Source organism: Streptopelia decaocto (genome assembly GCF_964273445.1).
Source record: "Streptopelia decaocto genome assembly, chromosome: 17".
In the NCBI taxonomy this organism is placed as follows: Eukaryota; Metazoa; Chordata; class Aves; order Columbiformes; family Columbidae; genus Streptopelia; species Streptopelia decaocto.
The window spans coordinates 7,955,955-7,975,368 of NC_138672.1; the positions used below are offsets into that span (position 1 = coordinate 7,955,955).

The 19,414-nt window shown below is 42.2% G+C and overlaps 1 protein-coding gene across 1 annotated transcript in view; it reads right to left on the reverse strand.

Annotated features, from left to right (window-relative positions):
- Positions 1–346: 346 nt before the first annotated feature.
- The window catches only part of MED27 (mediator complex subunit 27), a 79,926-nt gene continuing 60,858 nt past the window's right edge, over positions 347–19,414 (reverse strand). The window contains exons 5-8 of the mRNA XM_082068045.1: positions 18,408–18,515; positions 11,654–11,695; positions 3,214–3,291; positions 347–826 (exon numbers count right to left, since the gene is read on the reverse strand). Of these exons, the coding sequence (XP_081924171.1) occupies positions 692–826; positions 3,214–3,291; positions 11,654–11,695; positions 18,408–18,515 (363 nt within the window). The 3' untranslated portion in view covers positions 347–691. The remainder of the gene's footprint in view (positions 827–3,213; positions 3,292–11,653; positions 11,696–18,407; positions 18,516–19,414) is intronic.

Here is a 19,414-nt window from a genome sequence, read left to right on the forward strand (position 1 = left end):
TGCTCATCACGCGTTTTCTAACCACTTAATACATGCAGATCTTGCTAACATTTTTCATTACATTTTTAGTAAAGGGAAACATCTGTTTCCCTCCGCCTTCGAAAGTACGTTGCATCTTCCAAGCTGCCACATGCCTTTGAAATTCCATGTTCAATCAACGTCATAATCTCTCCCACAAAAAAAATCCCAGCACCCAGATAAGCAGCCTTGCAGCACCACCCCCGCCCCATCGCATCGGCGTGCATGGCTAAATGTTTCAAGTTCTCTACAGAAAAGAGCCGCGTTGAGAAGTCCACACCAAACCCAAGGGGTTTCTTGACCAAATAATGAAATAAACAGCATGAACTCTGGAATACAAAATTTATTTCAGGCTTATAAAAGTCTTCAACATTGCAAATTCTGCAACAAAACACAAACTGTACACAGATATTTCCATTAAGGTTTAGAATAATGATTATTACTGTCGGGTCTCCTCAGATATGTAATTTCAACTCAGAAGCACCAAGCGATCATGCACGGCTTCTCACATGTACCTTGCAGACCGATGGCTTTTAAATAGTCAAAACGCATTAGCGCAACCCCACCACTTAGTACAGGATGAAAGGTTCAGAAATGGAACTACCAACCAGAACTCCCAAACCACCAGCTTGTTCACCAACCAAGAGGCTGTCGGCTCCTCGCGTCTCGGTGACTATTGCCTGCAAGTGTCATGAAAAGCCTCGAGCGTTCGGAAATCCCTCCAGGTGGGCGGCAAACCGTCCTGCAGGAACTTCCCGCAGCGCTGGCACGGAGCCTGGAACAGCTTTATGTAACTTCGTAACCAGGTCTAAAACCAAAAGGGAAAGAAATTCAGAGAACTGGATGGGGACGTTCCCCTTTGTCATCATTCTTGTCAAACAGCGACAGCAAGGACGGAGAATGTACTTTGGCCAGGGCCCAGTGGGTGACTTTATAAACAGAAACATGCAGAAGATTACAAGGTCGCTGTACAGCTGAATTCCCACTTTATTAATCATCTTCTGCTTTTTTAGTCACTTAAGCAGATTTGTTACTAGAGATTCACGCACTCCGAGCAGAGGTATTCACAGCTCAAGAACCAGGATGGACAGCAAGTACTGGAACGCTTCTCATATATTTACTGGAATATAACTGTTCTTGATGGGTACCTTCTTCAACCAAATATTGGTTCGTCTCTTCCTCTGACCATCTATCCCACCCCGGCTGCAATCACGCTGGATTGGTCTGAACTCGTCATTGCTGAAGATATAAGGACTTTCACAGCAAGCTAACGAACTTCCTCTCTAATGCAATTTCAAGATCAATACTCGTTGGTCATAAAAATACTGTGCCATTTAAAATCTGATTATGCTGATAAATATATACATAAAGGGCTCGTGCTGAGCAACACAGAGCAAGTTTGGGTGTTCCTGGGGAAAGTTCTTGCCTCTAAAGTGGATTGTTCCCATCGTCACATATAGCAATGAGCACCACATACCCCCCAACTCAAGGAGATACACAACTAAACTCCATCTAGACCAGCAGATTGATACTGTGAAGGATGCACATGAATCTTGTCATTTAAAGTCCTATTGAATCACATCGATAAGAGAAAATTGTTCTCTGAAGAAGAGGTCAGCTGAGTTTATTGAAACAAATCCTTCCATCTTCATCAGAGCCTTCTCTATAGCAACCGAACCTTTGGCCGTCAATAACTCTCCTCCGAAAGAACTAGATCTTCCCTGGGTTTAGCAGTAAATATGGGGACAAGGGCAACAAAACACTACAAGCAAATTGCTGTTATTTACTTCAGCTTGGATGGGCTTTGCTCGCACTACAGAGAAATCGAACTTTCTGAACCATAACACGAGAATAGGTAAATGAAGTTAAATTGTGCACTTGAGACATCTGTAGATAGAAAAAAACCCCACAACATTCTTCACTCCCATCAGAAAATTAGGGGTTCATGACATCCTGTCATGGTGATTGCACAACTGACATGTGAAAGGACCAACATATTGACACTCCTGGTGTACATCTGGCTTCGCTTTCTTAAGAGTTTTAGTAGCGTTGTATCAAATCAATAAGGCAGGTCCATGGCTTAAACAAACGTGTTACCCATTCTATTAAACATTAATTTTCAGAAACATGTTGAAACATGGATTTGACCAGTAATAGTTGCTTTCACCTTTCAAAACCTATTATTAGAAGATGCACTCCCAGAGAAGAGACCGTTGCAAATCTCTCATCTTAGTGGCCTTTTCATTAAATAAACAAACCAGCACAGCAGGTAAAGGCGCCTGACTGGTCTGAAATTACAGAGTGGAAATGACAGATACAGAATAACCAAAGCTACCATACACGCCTCAAGACTGCGAATGGCAAAATTAGATGTTTGTTTTCCTAAGTCTCAGTGACATTGCTCCAGGTGAAAGGGTAATGTAGTGGAAGTAAATGAAGGAAAAAGTCTGAAAAGAAGAGAAAACCTTTCCCCGAAGCCTTTGGGAGACTGCAGCAGAGAGAACAGCAAGAGCCTCCACCGCCAACATTCAGCTTGGTGGAGGAATTCTGAATCATAACCCCTTGCTTTCATGCCCTGATTAACCAGACTGCTTGTATGCAAGATTATTTCAAAAATAAAATTCTAAATACAAGAAAAAATAAAGGTGATCAACTTAAATCTGCATATCAAGGTTCAGCGGTATTTGATTCGTTATATCCAGCAATAAGCCAGTGGAATACTTGAGCAAGCTTCTCCTTGATTCTCAAAAGAAGCTGCTGAGGCGCGGGGTGAGTCCGGGCAATTCCTTAGGAACAAAGTCCGGGCTGGAAGTGGCTACAGCAAAACGGGCTCATCCCGAACGTGTTCCTCCCTGTCATCATTCTGCAGATAACTCACATCACTTCCCATGCTGGACAGGTTGACAAACAAGCAAAGAGTTTGGCTGAGAGAGTTTTTCCGCCTGTCTTTAGAGATGACCCAGAGCAGCTTTGCAAATAGGACTCAACAAGCAAATATAGAGACCTATGACAGAAGAACCGTATTCAGCTCAGTCCTCCAACACCAATTATCCCAGGGTAATGAGAACGAGCTCTTCATCCTTGTCCAGGTACAAGATACAAGGAATTAGTGTAATCCTCTACTGTGCAGCTTATTTAAGCAGGTGGAAGCATGCTGAAGTCTATCTGGAAATCTGTATTTTCCAAGACACTTACCATGAAAGATCTGACCACCACATCTGGCATTTGAGGCAGCTGGTAGTGCAACAGAGCCGTGGTCGCATGATCCGTCACCTGTACCAGACAAAAGGAGAATACACCCTTATAGATGCCGTGTTTCAGACAAAACAGTGTTAATCTGCAGGGAAGCAGTGTAAATTCCATGGGGATGTAGCAAATCGAGGATTACATGACCATGAAGACATTCTCTAAGTAATTCTGGGTAGATTTGGCCAGAGAGCTTCCATTCCCTCTGCCGAGTTCATTCAAGAATGAGCTGAAGAAACCAGGATAAATAACTTTGTATGCACACAGTAAAATCCAACACACCTCTGGAAGTTCAGAATATAGGATAAAACCTAATAGTGCCCAACAAAAGACAAAACATTGTCAATAACTTTGCTAAATTAAATAGATCTGGAGGACTAACTTATAGGAATAGAGGCTAAGAATTCCAAAAAACTTAAAGCTTTGGGGTTGGTGTGGTTTACTGGAAAAACAAACAAAGACACGAATAAACAACCCCCCCCAAAACAAACCAACCACACAACCAAACCCACAAACCAAAAAACACCAAAACCCTCACCTAAAATAGGATAAAATACCCTCACTTGAAAATGCATTTTGATGAAAAAAATCAGTACACTTCTCTCCAGTTTTTAATGGGGAAACTTAAAATAGTCCTAGTTCAGGTTGCTTACATTGAACAAACCGGAATCAACATTTCAGTTTCATTTCCTCTGAAACCAGGAATCAATCCGCATGATTATGGTTTGTAAATACTCGCATTAGGAAAAGATTTCTGATAGAAAGCCTTTTGATTTCCCAGATGGAGCCATAACAAGATCTTACAGCTGGGAATTAAAGCTAGACACAATACATATAAAAAATGTATAATAACAAGAGTAATTAAAGAAAAATCAGGAAGACTTACCAATAGTTTAATAGATTTCTATTTAAAAAAATCACTACTATTTTAAAATTACTCTGGAAGGGGCAGTTTCTGAACTGCTACAATACAATTCACTAACAGTTCCTAAATGATTAGCACAGTCAACAGCTTGTTCCTGTCCTGAAGTTCTGGGTTTAATGTACAAATTTTTGGCAAAACTCTTTAGGCTGGACTATGAAAGAACTCAGACAACACAACGATGAGAGCTCTTCCACTTCTTGTAACTTGTAAATCTATTAATGTTCCTCATCAGTAATAACAAAGCATTCAAGAAGATACATGATTGTTTAGTTAGTGATTAAAGTGTATTTTTTAATTTTAGCACAGAGAAGTAATGCTTGTCTACATATTTCCAAGTGCTTGTCTATATGCTATGGTAAATTTTGAGTAAGATAGCATGAACTGAAATTACATTTGCTATTCCCAGCTAACTCCACTTGTTCCTGATCCGTATTTAGTCTAATTCAGCAATGTAAGTTGTGCTGAAACACTCCCACTTTGGCTGGAGAAAGAGGCTCGTGCTTGAAGCTATTCAGGGAGGTGAATCTGTAGATGTATTCCTGAATAGCTCCGTGTATAGACAGGCTCTAATTCACACCACGCAAACCTCCACACCACATCACATCAGTCTGTCCTGCACCGGAGCTGGGCTCAAGTTACTTCACAATGTTGGGAGCAGCTCCTGCTCCCCTCGGTTGGTACCCGTGCCCGACTCCGACAGCAGTGCCGTTCAGTGTGAACGTGGGATCCCCACATCGGGAACAGAAAACTATCGGGACCGTGTGCATTCTGGTGAGTTCACAACAATATTCACAAAATGGACCTCGGCCTCCCTGAGCCATTTCTATTCAAAATAAATCAGAAAGAAAGCGATTAACAGTGCGTTAATACCTCTGCCTAACTCAAAACAGGCATTTCATTTAAATACATCTCATGTAGCTTTTAGAAATGACTGGAATCCAAGCCCTGGTAGCTATGTGAATTATTTTCTTTTGAGATAATGCTTTTATAGGATGGTACCAGACATGTCAAAGAATAGAAAGTTCTGAAGATATTTATGAGCAGCCGCTCTCCTTCTGCTGTATTTCTACTTCTAACAAACTGTATTTCTTTTTTTCCTGAACAACAAAGTTGTTTTCTCTTGGCACTGAAGGAAGTTGCTTAGAAAAATAATGCTATTAACAAATTCAAATTGACTGGCCACTTTGGCGAAGTCGCACATATGTTGTTCCTATTGTAATGTAAAGCTAATGAGATGCCATGGGGAGATAAAAGCCATCCCAGCATCCCTAGAACACTAATAATGTTTTCTGAACAAAAAGGAGGTGATATCTACCATAAAAAAAGCGCTGCTAAAGTGCTGCTAAAAAAAGATCAAAGTGGGTGTCAAATGTGAGGAAGAGTAGGGGAATGACCCCCCCAAAACCAGCAAACATGATGTCAAATAGAAAAGAGCTGGGCAAATGATGAACTGGCCAGTCCATGGGAGAAGGGGAAGGATTAAACCCCCCAGGATAACACAGATGATGAGAGAAAACACAAACCGTCCAAGATGAAAAGAGGAAAAAGAATCAATACCCAGCTCCACTAATGGCAATACGATTTCACAGCAAAGCAAAGCAAAACAAACTGCATATGTGCCAGCTCGCTTAAAGGACACGCTTTTTCTTCCAGCCAAGCTGGAATCACAAACTAATTTATTCTGGGTTTAGGATGACATGGTGTACATTTCAGGGCTTTATTTTATTAACTTCACTTTTATTGCTCTACCTTACGTACTGCTGTCTAAGTTATTGGGCCCTTTCTAATGTCTCTCCCTGTTTCTATTCGGGAGCGCATTCAGAAGAGCACACATTGATCGGGATAGCTGGATCCTGAAATAGATTTTCAAGTGATCTTGCAGAAAAGCTCAACATTTCACAATTCATATATCTAAAAGCACTTGCACTTTTTATCAGAAAAAAAGCAAGACAAGGCAATTTCCTGAAGCTACAATTTTGCTAAATAAAACGGCTACTGTGTAACTGAGCATGGTCCCGCTTGGAGACAGAGCAAAGAGACTTGAGGTACATGGGAACAAAAATCTGGCAAAGAGACAGTCCTGGTCTTCTCCTTTAAACAAACCTCAGCTGTCTTGGGCTGTGTGAAACGCTTCTCCTTTCGCAAGGTATGGTCTTGGTTCAAACTGAGCAAGAAAACTTCCCTTCTTGCTAATAGTTCATTATATTGCCTGAATTTTTTTCTTTCTCTTTTTCGCATCCAAATTCACGTTGCCTATAACCACGTACTTCTTAAACACAACTCTGCTGCCTTGTCTAGGGCACCGTGTGTATCAGGAATACAAACCAGACTGATACTGGATCAAACCTTATCTGAATTTGCACAAAATTGCAGTGAAATCCTACATCCTTGTCACTCTTGGCGAACGCGCCGAGGACCCAGAAAGAGGAAGATTGTCTGTTCTGCTGCAAGAAAACCCCCAACACCCAGAACCCAAAACCCCTGTTATTTGACTCACCCGAACCAACCCCAGTCATTCCTACAGCATTTCTTTACCCGCTCGCCAGTGCTACTCTGCTGAAACGTGCTTCCCAAAGGTGACACATCCAACAAATGGCACCTGTCAGTCACACAGCATTCCCGAGGCTGAAAATTCATTGCAAAAAAGCATTCTGCAATTCACAAGCTGAGAAAGCTGGACACGTGCTTCCTCTGATTGGAATAAAAGGCACAAAAAAGCACAGAGCTATGGTCCAGCTTTGTTCCACCACAGCCGAGGTATGTTCCACAGATACATCAAGCTATACCCGGTATAAAAACTAAAACAGAAAAAATATGAACATCACAGGACTAAATTATAGAAGCTGCCTCTCTCTTCTAGCATTTTATCTCGCTGACAGTAAATATGCTTTTCAAAAGTCTGTGCAAAACTTCCTTTAAGCGCCGTAACTTTCCTGCCACTTACTTATTGGTTTATTCCCTCAAGTGCAGCACTGACAACTCCATCTCATATAAAGGGATTCTCTAAATCCCCTGGAAGTTTTTTCATTTTTTGGTTTAAACCCTGCTAAGTTCACGGCCTTAGCAGTCACCCGTAGCAATGAGCTCTGGAGGATGAGCGCAGCACTAAAAAAAAAGGAAGTTATAAGTTATTTTATTAGTGTTTAGACCTTTTACAGGAAAACTGCACAAGCGCCTTTGCTCGTTTCCAAGGATTCCCATTATTCAACCTTCTCTCCAGAACACATTTGAGTCTCTCTGGAGGGAACCCGGCGCATGAGCGCGGTGCCCGAGAGGCGCTCGGAGGGATGATGGATGGTGCCTCCGCCAACGGGCACTGATGAACAACACGCGAATCCTTCACGCACCTTTCCCCGCTCCCCGTTCAGTAAAGCACCACCAGACTTCTCAAATCGCAGGATTTATCAGTTGTCTTGAGAGCTCATAGAGCGCTTAAGTTTTTATTTCTCTTGTTCTGCTTATTTGGAATGGGTCATGGAGATTTTATTTTGAACAGAGCCAAGTACTGATCACGCAAAGGAGCGGTGGCGCAGGTGACCCTGGGACAGTCCATCTCCTCTCCTTGAACAGACATCATCAATAGCCCAATATTTGTCTCATGCATGCATTCATCCCGCGTGCGATTTTATTCTGAGATTATTGACAAGAATACATCTTCATACATTACAATACTTATGTGCCCTTGTGGTGGTGAAAATCATGCTCCGAGGTCCCCCCCTCACAAACAGCTGCATAGGCACAAATAGCTTCCCAAATTTAGGTTAAAATGTGCCTTGGGATGAAGCATATCAAGCCAAAACAAAAGCAGCTTGTGGCATGCTAAAAGTGATAGACTGCTCAGGCAAAATTAAGAACAGCACTCCAAGATTAGAATGAAATACATGAGTTTAACACCTATGCATATGTCTCAAACAGCCAAACTGACCATATTACACAGCTGAAACAGCTGCGCTGCTCTTAACTGAGGAGCTTGATAAATTAAATAGTTAATGTTTGACACCATCTCCCATTTTGATCCATTCAGAGCGGTTTCACTATTCTATATATTTGCCTGTTTTTTGAAAGTGAAGTTATGAATATCGCAACATTCTCTACAATATATGTTTTTTTAATCCTCTGCACAATGACCGGGCATTACACAGCCCTCCCGTACACTCTTCCTCCCACCAATATTTAAGTCCCCAAATATTTCCTGTTCCGTTCCTCCTCTCGCACTAGTGGATCAAGCCATGCAAGGTGTTAAAATAAGGAGGTTTAAGATCAAAACAGTTGCCGCTCCTGCCGAGTTTAAATGTCAGACCAACACGGAAGCCTGAAAAACCTTTTCTTTGCTCCTTGTGCTTTTGCCCTTTCAGCTTTCCCTCTCTTATTTCCCAGCTCCATTCTCTGAATCTAACCCTGCTGGTGGATTCAATGCCTATAAAGCTTATTCACCCCAGGACCAGATTCAAGGAGTCTCCACGGAACTCAGAAATGACCGTACACTTTATGGGTAATGGGCCCTCCGGGAGCTGTCCCCCGTCAAATTATACACACTCGGGTATCCTGCTTAATAAGGAGGGGAGAGAAAAGGCTTGCTGACACAGCCAGCGTTTGCAAACAAAAAGTCAGGACAAATTTAGCTTCATTTGACAGGGTTGGTTTGAAGATCAGAGGTCTCTGGTCCTTAACCTGGACAGTGGCGCTGAGCCCTGTGAGGTCTGACAGGCCGGCGGCCACCCCAGCAGGCACCTCGTCAGCTCCAGGTGTTCTTATTTATCATTGAAGACACAGTTGGGGAACTTGGTCCAGGTTTTAAAGAGAATCAGCCCTGCCCTTCAGAGGGGGGATGGGTTTTACCATGGGAAAGGTGGGAGCAGATCCTCAGCCGCGTTTTCCCATGCGAAACGTGTTTCAGGAACATCCAGACGTGCTCTGACACATTTACTGATGATTTTTTAATGGCACAAAAACATCTGTTCTGAAGATCCTGCAGCACAGATCCTACGCTAGTAACAGAGTGTAATAGTTTCTCTAATGCTATTTTATCTATTTATCTTGCTACTGCTACATCACTATTCCTGGGTATTACAAATGGCTACAAGCGCAGCTTCAGAGAATAAAGAGAAAATCAAACCAAGCGCAGCACCATAGAGAAAAAAAACTATGCTGAACCACAGCATTTTCTGTCATCTGTTTGAAAACTTGACTCAGGTCCTAGCCTGAACTTTAACTATCAGCTCAATAGTACAGAATCTATCGATTACAAAGTACCATCGCCTTGCATTTTTATCACATTTTTCATGCAAGAACCTGAGAGCACTGTGCAACCGATTCAGCAACAGCTCCTGTGAAGTCAGCAAGTACTATCCCAGCCTAAGGGATGTGGGAAACCCGTCCAAAGAGAGGTTGAGATGCCCCAGGTAACACAGCGACAGGGCTGGGAACAAAATGTGTACAACTACTATAAAAATGCAGACAGCTGGTTACAGGGAACCTTTCCTCCCGCAGTCCTTTCCTTCTGGTTTTGTGTGGTAAATATTAATGCATTTGGTATTATTTACAGAGAGAGAACTGGAGAACAGGAACTTAAAATTCAGGTTGCATCATGTTATTTTAGAAAATGAGGAAGACAATGAAGATTCTTATTTACGCACACAGGCAGCAGTAAGGGGATTAGTTCATGTTTTCTCACTCTCTCACTTTCAGTCCGAAGGCCGTGAACTAGACCTGGAATTTACATGTTTATGTTCCCTAAGTCCTTAACTTGGACTTCTAAACAAACTCTATATTTACTCTGTTATCTTGTATATAGAAAAATAAAAACATACTATCAAAACCTCACAATTTATTATCATTTAGCACAAATTATGGCAATCTGACTTAACCCGTCTCAATTATTCCAAACCAAAACACCCAGGAAGACTATGTTATGCCCAAATGAACTAAGAACCAAATGCACACATGGGGGAATTCAGATGATGCACTTACAGAACTTTGAATTTACTCCATTGCAAGACAATCTTTAAAGCACACTGATAAACAAGTTAAGATATACACTGGTTTACTTCCTGCTGGTTTACCTACTTGACACTAAATATTTTTGAAGAGCAAGAAAAAAGAGAAAGAATATTTAATCCACTAGTCTCAGGGGTAAAGCATGAAATGCAGCACAACTTTGCTTTAATGGTAGGCAGAGGGGAGCACAAGCACCCTCCCCAAAAGCTGTCCTTTGATCTCCAGCAGGTTAATATCACAGGTCAAACGTCCTCCCTCCTGAGTGCATCTCAAACCTCGGAAGGAAGATGCACAAATAGAGCCGATATGCCCCACTTTTGACCCCTGCTTTTGTGCCCTTTGGAGTCCGTGACCCCCATTTGTTACATGAAGTAGAAAAGCAGATGAAAGGAACCTGGAGCATGAGCTGGAGACTCAGGCTCCTTGAACTGTAGCTGGAAGGTAAGGAAAGTGGAGTTTAAACCCAGATCAATCTGAACTTAGAGCATTTTGACAAGAAGGCTTCAAAGAAAAATCTTCTCTTCCCTACCTGAAAATAGCAAGATATAGATCTTCCCAAAATACACTTTAACCTTCTCAGTAATTTTATACTCATTGCTCACATTCATCGGTCTTTTCACAGAATCCCAGAATGTCCGGGGTTGGAAGGGCCCTGGAAAGCTCATCCAGTGCAATCCCCCATGGAGCAGGAACACCCAGATGAGGTTACACAGGAAGGTGTCCAGGCGGGTTGGAATGTCTGCACAGAAGGAGACTCCACAACCCCCCTGGGCAGCCTGGGCCAGGCTCTGCCACCCTCACCGGGAAGAAGTTTCTTCTCATATTTAAGTGGAACCTTCTGTGTTCCAGTTTGAACCCATTACCCCTTGTCCTATCATTGGTTGTCACCGAGAAGAGCCTGGCTCCATCCTCCTGACACTCACCCTTTAGATATCTGTAAACATGAATGAGTCCCCCCTCAGTCTCCTCTTGTCCAGCTCCAGAGCCCCAGCTCCCTCAGCCTTTCCTCACACGGGAGATGCTCCACTCCATCATCTTCTCAGTTTGGAAAGTGAGTTAAACTGATGTATTAAACTCAAGCCCCCAGGAAAGGGAGGGGAAACTAAAACCAACGAAAACAACAACACAAAATCCAAATAAACCTGAAACAGTTCTTCCTCCCCTGAAAGATTTAAACCAGAGTACTTGACAATTCCTCATGAAATTTTAAGGCTGCAGTAGTATAATCTCCAATATTCTAAACCATGGACTGGAACTGTGATGGGAAATAAATCCAAATTAAATAACAGAGGTGATCGCCTTTTGTATTCATAGTTTTCCATCATTCCAGATTATTGTTTGTTATTTGCAGGTTGTGATGACAAAGGAATAAAATCTGAATTCTTTTACATAAGGGCTCAGATATTTAAAATAATTTCCATGTATCTACTATACGCATTACGGAGAGAGAAATAACATGGGACTTACCTTCTGAAAAACTTGATAGTTGGATTTGGACCATATGTCAAGCTACAGTAGGAAAAAAAAGTTATATATTACTACATGTGATTGTTGAGAAAAAGAAGTTAAGCAGTTGTTCAAATTAAAAAAGCAGGCAAACAGATCTATGGAGACTTATTTCTCAGTTCGCTGTTTTGAACCATTGCCTTTACTTATTGCAGTCGAAGAACACGAATTAATGACCTACGATTTCCTTAGCATCACAATGAAGGATGAGCATAGTTAATCACAGTTGTAGTAAAATATAGATATATATATATATATATATATATATATATAGGACCTGTTGAATTAACACATTGTCTTTTAAAAAAAGCAAAATCTCCATTTGTATGGGGTTGTGGCTGATCTATGCAAATATTCATCAGCTCAGTCTGTTTCTAAAATGAGGGCATTTTTACTAAGTTTATGCTTGTCTTGTGTCTGAATAAGTGATTCAGTTACAAATGACACAAAGAACGTTTAGCTGAATTAAGCCCAAGCAGTGGTCTGCTGGGGCTAAATAAAGCATCCCTTAGGAAACTGCATTTACATTTGAAGACAAAAATCCCACTAAAAGAGATTTAAGGTTGCAGATAACTGCACAAACCCATGACACGTATGTGTGCTCAACTATAGACAAACTAGAACAACAAAATTGAAATCAGTTTTATTAACCCCAGAAACCAGAAGGTAAGGGACACGTTAAACAATTTCAACCGACATGCTAATGCTCTTTTAGCCCAGCCCTGTGCAATATCTTGTGCTGTGTCAAGGAAAAGCAGCAGCAAAAAATGAGGAATTTCCATCAGCTCCAGCCTTGCAAATCACTATTTTTTGCTACAGATCCCACCACACTGGACAATTCCATACGCACAAAACTTGTCATAGGAAAGGTGTCTGCTACAATATTAACCTTGGGAATCTTAATCTAGACAGAAGAAAATATTTTCTGAGTAAATTTGTGAAGCAGATGAAGCTCTTCTAGCGCTTGATAACATGGTGAGACACACGCGTTCCCACCATGGGGTTTATCTCCTTTACTATGAAATACAACTTATTATTTCAACGCTGCCTTATGGTAATGCCCGTAAGTTATACTGAATTAACAAGTCTTCTAAAAGGCACAAAAATGAGACTCTGAAATGAAGGAAATCACAGAATCCCAGAATGTCAGGGATTGGAAGGGAGCTCAAAGGCTCATCCAGTGCAATATCCCCATGGAGCAGGAACACCCAGATGAGGTTCGGTAGGGAGGCAAAGCAGGTAGGGAGGGGGGTTGCCCACGGCCCCGAACTGGAACTTGCTTCCAACCCTCGTCATCTTTTCTGTCCCCTACCTCTGCCCGACAGCGACGGAGCAGGGGCTGTCTCAGGTCTTCTCCCTCTGCCCAACAGGGCAAGGGTTCATCACCTTTTGGGGGGTATCCCCCTGGCGCCCCTCTGAGTGGCACGCCAGGGAGTTACTCCACCAGTCCATTTCTTTTTCACACTCCCTGATGGTCCTCAGCGTTTCAATCTCCTCCTTAAGCTTCGCAACCATGTCGAGCAGACCTTGCAACCGCTCACCCCTCACACAGGTGGGACGCTGCCATCGTCACCCGGCAGCAGCAGGCTCTGGCACTCCCTGCAGCCAGAAACCTGAACGGCCACGGTTCGGGGCAGACAGTCTGAGTTGCTACAGTCTTCTTCAGACAAGCTCTCTTTCTGGTTGAGACCAAGGGCAGCAACAGTATGCGACACTGGCAATAGGTGAGAGAGTTTAACTAGCAAAAGGTGACAACCTCTACACCCTAGCGCACAAGTTACCACATCGCTAAAAAGGTTCAGAATGCACAAAGTTCCCGCTTCTAAATACTGGCACAGAAGTGACACTTGAGTCCCCGAACCTCGATGTGGACAGGAGGTGATGTTAAAGACTTTAAAAACCAGTTCAGGACAGATTTTTCCTGGCTCAGTACCTTGCTGTCACCTTGCTGTGACACCAAAGGCAGCTGATGTCTCGATGCCTTTTCCAGGTCGGACTAAGACAGAAATACCCCGAGGCATGAATCTCCAAACCTTTTTGCATTTACCGGCTCTTAGGGTGGGATCAAGAACCTGCGTGAACACCAACACCCTCATACTCTAGAGTCCATTTCAGCCTGGACTTGGACCTGAGCTTGATTTAATAACAGACCTGAGCCTGTTGGGAAGGAAGCATCGCATTTCCATTTAGAAAAGCCTACACTTGAATATAAAAAATTAATGTATATTTTTAAAAAAATGTTTTCATGTAATTTAAGGCTTTCTTTGGCTGCAGACAGAGTTGCTATAATTGGAATGTATATATGGTTTTGCTAATCTCTAGTGATCAAACCAAGTACGTGATTCTCTCTAGTTAGACTCAAGATCTAAAAAAAAGTCCACTTCAGATGCTGCATTAAGATGAGTCCAACAGGTTCTGAATGTTCATTAGCAAGCAGGAAGACTGCAAAGCTGAAAAAGTAATGAATGTCTGTCTTACAGACGTGCTGTTATCCGAGTTAAAAAAAAGAGAAAGAAAAAGCTACCAAACCCCCCAAACCACATGCATACATCCTAAATGAATGCCCACCTTTCCCCCCGAAACAGAGGATTAAGGCAGAGGCAGATTAAAGAATGCATCGTTATAGGTCTATTATTCTTCAACTTTTCACTTTCAATCAAGACACACATTTGTAACTAAAAAACTGCTGAAAGCACAATTTCAGGGCATCCTCTGCATGTGAATTAAACTGGGGCTTTTTTTCCCAATGCCCCACTCTCCCCACCCACCCCCGGCACAAGTAACAAGAGGCCATTTTCTGAAGGTCGTCTGAACGATTTCAAAGGCGATAACAAATCAGAATGTTCCCTGCATCTAATATCAAACAGGTCCGGTGCCAACACTTATTAGAGAAATCGGATTCAACCCCCCCGTCACCCAAACACACACACATCCAGCTTTGAAGTGGAAAGAATGCAGGGATCAGAAATTACCCGAGAGACAGCTCTGCCTGTCTTTGAAGCTTTCCTTTGATACTACTATTTCTTTTCCTCTCTTACGCTAGGAGGCTAAAAGCTGCCTTTTCTTATTGATATGGGGTAATTAATGAAGCTATAGAATTAACATAACCCAAGTTCCTTAACGTGATAATTCAACAGAGACACTTACGTTTCTTTGGTTAAGTATAACGGATGCAAAACCAGGAATTTGGTTAGGCAGCAGTGTTAAGTACTCACTCTAAATATGTCCTGTCAAGGTGGTTCTTGGTCTCTGCATCCAAAGAAAAGCGTGGTATTATTCTGCCAAAAAATCCCAATACATTTTGCTTTTTATTGGCAGACTAGGGCTCCTAATGGCTCAGCTGACAATAAGGCTGCCCTGGAAGGGTGAGCTGCGTAGCTTCATTTATTCAGGCATCAGGACAACACTAGTAATTAATTACTACCCATGGTTAAATTCCAGTGCACAAGGAGTGTGTCAGAGTTTGAAATTAAGGGTGGCACGGTGCCATCACGAGAACCACGGGGCTAATTAAAATGCAGCAGTAAGTGGTGGAGGTAACGGGTTCATACGGTAAGCAAGAGAGACCACAGAGTGATCAGCGTCTGGAACCCACGACACGACAGAGCCTGCCAGATCTCACCCGTTGTTGTCACCAAATGTCACCAAAAATGTCTAAGTTATGGAGCTGGCAACCTGGCAATGACATATTCTGTGGGGTTTGTGAATAACTGAAGAGAGAAGTACATGAAGCACTTAAGAAACGAAATTATTCTTTGTCTGTATAAGCAAAGCGTGAAAATAAAACCCTGGAATGTAGTATCCTATTTTAATCAGTGCAAGCTTAAGACTTCTATTTTTTCACCTTAATTTTGAAAGTATTTAAAGCTGTAAGAGGGAATACGCAATTTAACTAGACTCCAGCACAGTAGAAACCACGTGAAGCTTTCACATGAACTAGTAGGATGCCACCATGGACCATTCCACAACTGGGAGCAACATTCACATTTGGTTTATTTCTATACTCGCTTGACTAAGGGACCAGAGGACCATCAGCACTTCTGCTGTTCGCACTCACCTCTTCCATTTTTATTTATTTTTCCCCAGTAATGTGAAGTTTGCTAAACCAGTTGTACTTTCAGAGATGACGACTTCCCTGCTCGGCAAATCCTTGGCCTCTTCTGTGCACAGTCCATGTTTCACTTATGGTCCGTGTGACCATTCAGTCTCCCCATGATGGCCATTTCTTCTTTTGTTGAATAGATTTTCCTGCCCCAAATCTTGCTCTACATGCAGAAATCCCCTCACTAAATCTCACTTTTGTCACTGAAAGGACCTCCTGCTCTGTGCAGCTCAGAGAATAACCCAACAGACCCTCATTCAGCTATTTCAGCATAAAGAAACACAACCATTTATCCAGCGTCCCTTCTTCAACATGGCTTACAGGAAAGACAGGAGCTTCAAAATTGTCGTATCGTATGATACGTTAATCTCATCGCTGCTGTTTGCAGGCATTAAATGCTTCCTAGGAACACATAAACCAACATCCAAATCAGCAATGACTGTGCAAACTGCTCAATGGAAAAAAGACCATCTCCTACTGTGAGTGTTCCCCCTGTTTTTGTTATTTAATAAGAAGATACATGCTGATCTTCTCTTTTTTTCGTACTCTTCTGTATCTCTTCTGTGCATTTTTTCCCCCTATCGGGCTATAAACTGAGAAGCCAGAATAGTTTGGTGAAAGCTCACTGGTACTTTCCCAAAAGCATCTGTTGTGACAGCGAAGGAATTGGAATGGACTATGTTTGCAACTGACTGTAATCGCTCATTCCCAGCAGGCACAATAAGTAAAGCAAATCGTTGCAAGAGCACAATCTTATTCTTATTCTTCAATTACCAGTGTAGTTAATTAGTGAAAAAGAGGGAGCGCACTGTTTGTCAATATGTGCTCCAGTTGGCAAAACTAGCAAGCTACGCATTTATTCAATCTTCCAAGCCAAATTTACTCATGATTTAAGTGGCCGCAACTCCAGTTCTACTTCAGTTAAATGAAATGTTCCAACTTACACCTAAAACACAGACCTTCAGGTTTGCGAAAGCCCTGGGATGGCCCAACGGAACAGCAAACTGCCACGGAATGGTCCGTGTAGCCTCGTGGGAGCAGTCACAGAGCGGAGCTTTAGACACAGAAAGCTAAACTGGTAGAAAACAGACTCCCTGCAGACTGGCTTAAAGCAAGAAAATAAGCCAGGTGTTAGCACCGACGCTTTGGAGCGGCTGGACTGCTCCCTAGGGACAGCGGACACAGGTTAGTGCCCTGTGCCCAAAGCTGGCCTTGGTGGGACCCGCCGTCCCCTCGCAAACGATGACAGACGAACAGCGTACGGCTCAAGAGAGGGTGAAGCAGGAGCTAAATACAAGCCCAGCGCCAGGTGTCGAGTTTCAGAAAGGAACTCTTTTACTTAGCTTTTCAGCGTATATAGCATTATTTTATTTCAAGGGAGCTTCAAAGGAAACTGGATTCATCAGAGGATACCCAAATGAAGGGTGACACGGGAATCCATCAAGCACTGTCAGCGCTCCTCAGGCAGACAATCGTGTCACTTCTGAGCAGAATTTGGGGTGAACAGGGGCTGGTGCTCTAAGTCTGTATTTATATGCTAATATACAAGGATATGGTGCAGCTGCTCCTGCATATTTGAATAATGCAAATAAAAATCAGGCAGTTTTTGTTTTACTACTTCTTAGGCCAATCCCCTGCCCTTTGAGCCAGAACCTCTCTCTGGGAACACAGCTGCAGTGTCTCCTTCAGCAGATCAGCTCCCGGCCTTTTGCAGGGAACGGAGGCTCAGCCTCAGCGCCGCTGAACCCGGGTCAGCACACAACGTGCTACAACACTGGTATCGCTTTTGAAAAGAAAAAGGTCTCACCTCATTATAACATGGCCTATGGGTGCCAAGTGCTCATCTTGATATAATGAATTTTTTATTTTAATAGGCTTCGTAATCAGAAGAGAAAGCTCCAGAGAGAAAACTATGTGAAACATGGAGGTATTTAGTACTGTTACTGGCAAAGGAGAGTGCTGGTGGATGTCTCGGAAAGAGAGACCGTTCCACCCCGAAAAGAGAAACAAGCTGAGCTGCAGGCCGTCAGGTCCCATTAACATCTTGCGATGCGCTAAAGAGCCACAGGGAGTGTGTGCGGTCAGACGGAACTTGAGGGTTCAAGCAGGGTGAATTGTTCATAAAACAAATCGCTTGTGGAAACAGGTAACACTTGCTTTAACAGCTGCTGTTCTGCGCTATTACTGACAGGCAAATTCTTGAAGACAACCTACGAATGATCCTCACGGTTCCGTTTCTCAAGTTGAGCACAAAACTAGCCCACGATTTCCCAATGGCTCTTGGTAAAGAGAAATCTGAACCTTGGGCTATTGATGTGCCGGTACGCTGAAAAAATGTTTTCTCAGTAGACATTATAATGAGGCAACTGGGGTCTAAGGTGATCAATTAGAAATTCAGGCGAGGGCTTCAGAGCTTAGAAAGAAGTCAGATATTTGGGGATGAAAAATCCAAGTAAAGCATGATAAATTGAAACCGGAGCATCCTGCAAAACATCCACAGAGCCTTCTGACAGTTTTAAGTTTCTAGCATCCTTGTGAGGGGATTCCTGTTCTCTGTCCTTTAAATACCAGGTGAAAATAAAACTGAGTGTCGCTGGATATCCAACAACCTACCTTGCCATCTTCAGTGTAGACATTTTCATTGTAGCCTTTTACTATTGTCCGGTCAATGAAGAGGCTCCGCATCACCACTATCACTTTCAACACTTTTCCTAAGGTAACCTGTGAAGAACAAGAGAAGGACAAAAATGAGCTGAAGGAGAGTCACAAGACCATCAAGTTAACGGCCTAAGCTGATGCAATTTCAGTTTTCAACATCTTACAGATAGACCAAAACAAAAGATCTAAAAGCACTGTGTGTGTTATGAGAAAGAGGGAGATTATAAAGTACAGAACAAACAAACATTCATTTGCAACTGAAAATGTAAGAATCACAGAATTCCCTTGTGTAGGCATGACACCACAACTCAATAACTTGTCGAAAACAACGAGCAAATGTGATTATTTTCGAGGTATTTGATATTCTCCAATATAAAGTCCACTCAGAGAAAAATAATTTGAAAGACAAAGCGGACTCTTCTCATGGCAGCGTTTAAAAGCATGTCATGAGTTCAACGGAAAACACTTCAGGTCCAACAAAACCGTGAAATTATTTAAAAGGAAACTACAGCTAAAAAGTGAGACCGTTACTTTTTCAAAGGTTTAATTTTCTTCTGTGAAAGTCGTAAACTGTAAAGAATAAAACTAGTACCATGGGAAAAAAAACCCAGTATCACAGGGTCAGTCAGAGTATAACAACAGAAATAAGCCTAAATTATATTACGGACAAAAATGCAATAATGAAAGCATTTTAATTGAAAAATCAATTTACATTTCAAAGATGAACTTGCACTTCAATATTGTTGAGATGTGTGTCTAACAAGAATTCTTTGTGTTTTGTTATACAGAGATTATTACGGAGTTTTTCCTCACCCACAAAAGCATGAAACTGAGATTAAAAAAAAGACAATTGGGTCATTTTAATATTTCCCAACCAGCAGTGGCTCATTTTCCATTGTCTGTGTTCCAACGTTTCCTCCAGTATAGACTAACACAGGCTAGAACAATTGTGTTTTTACTGT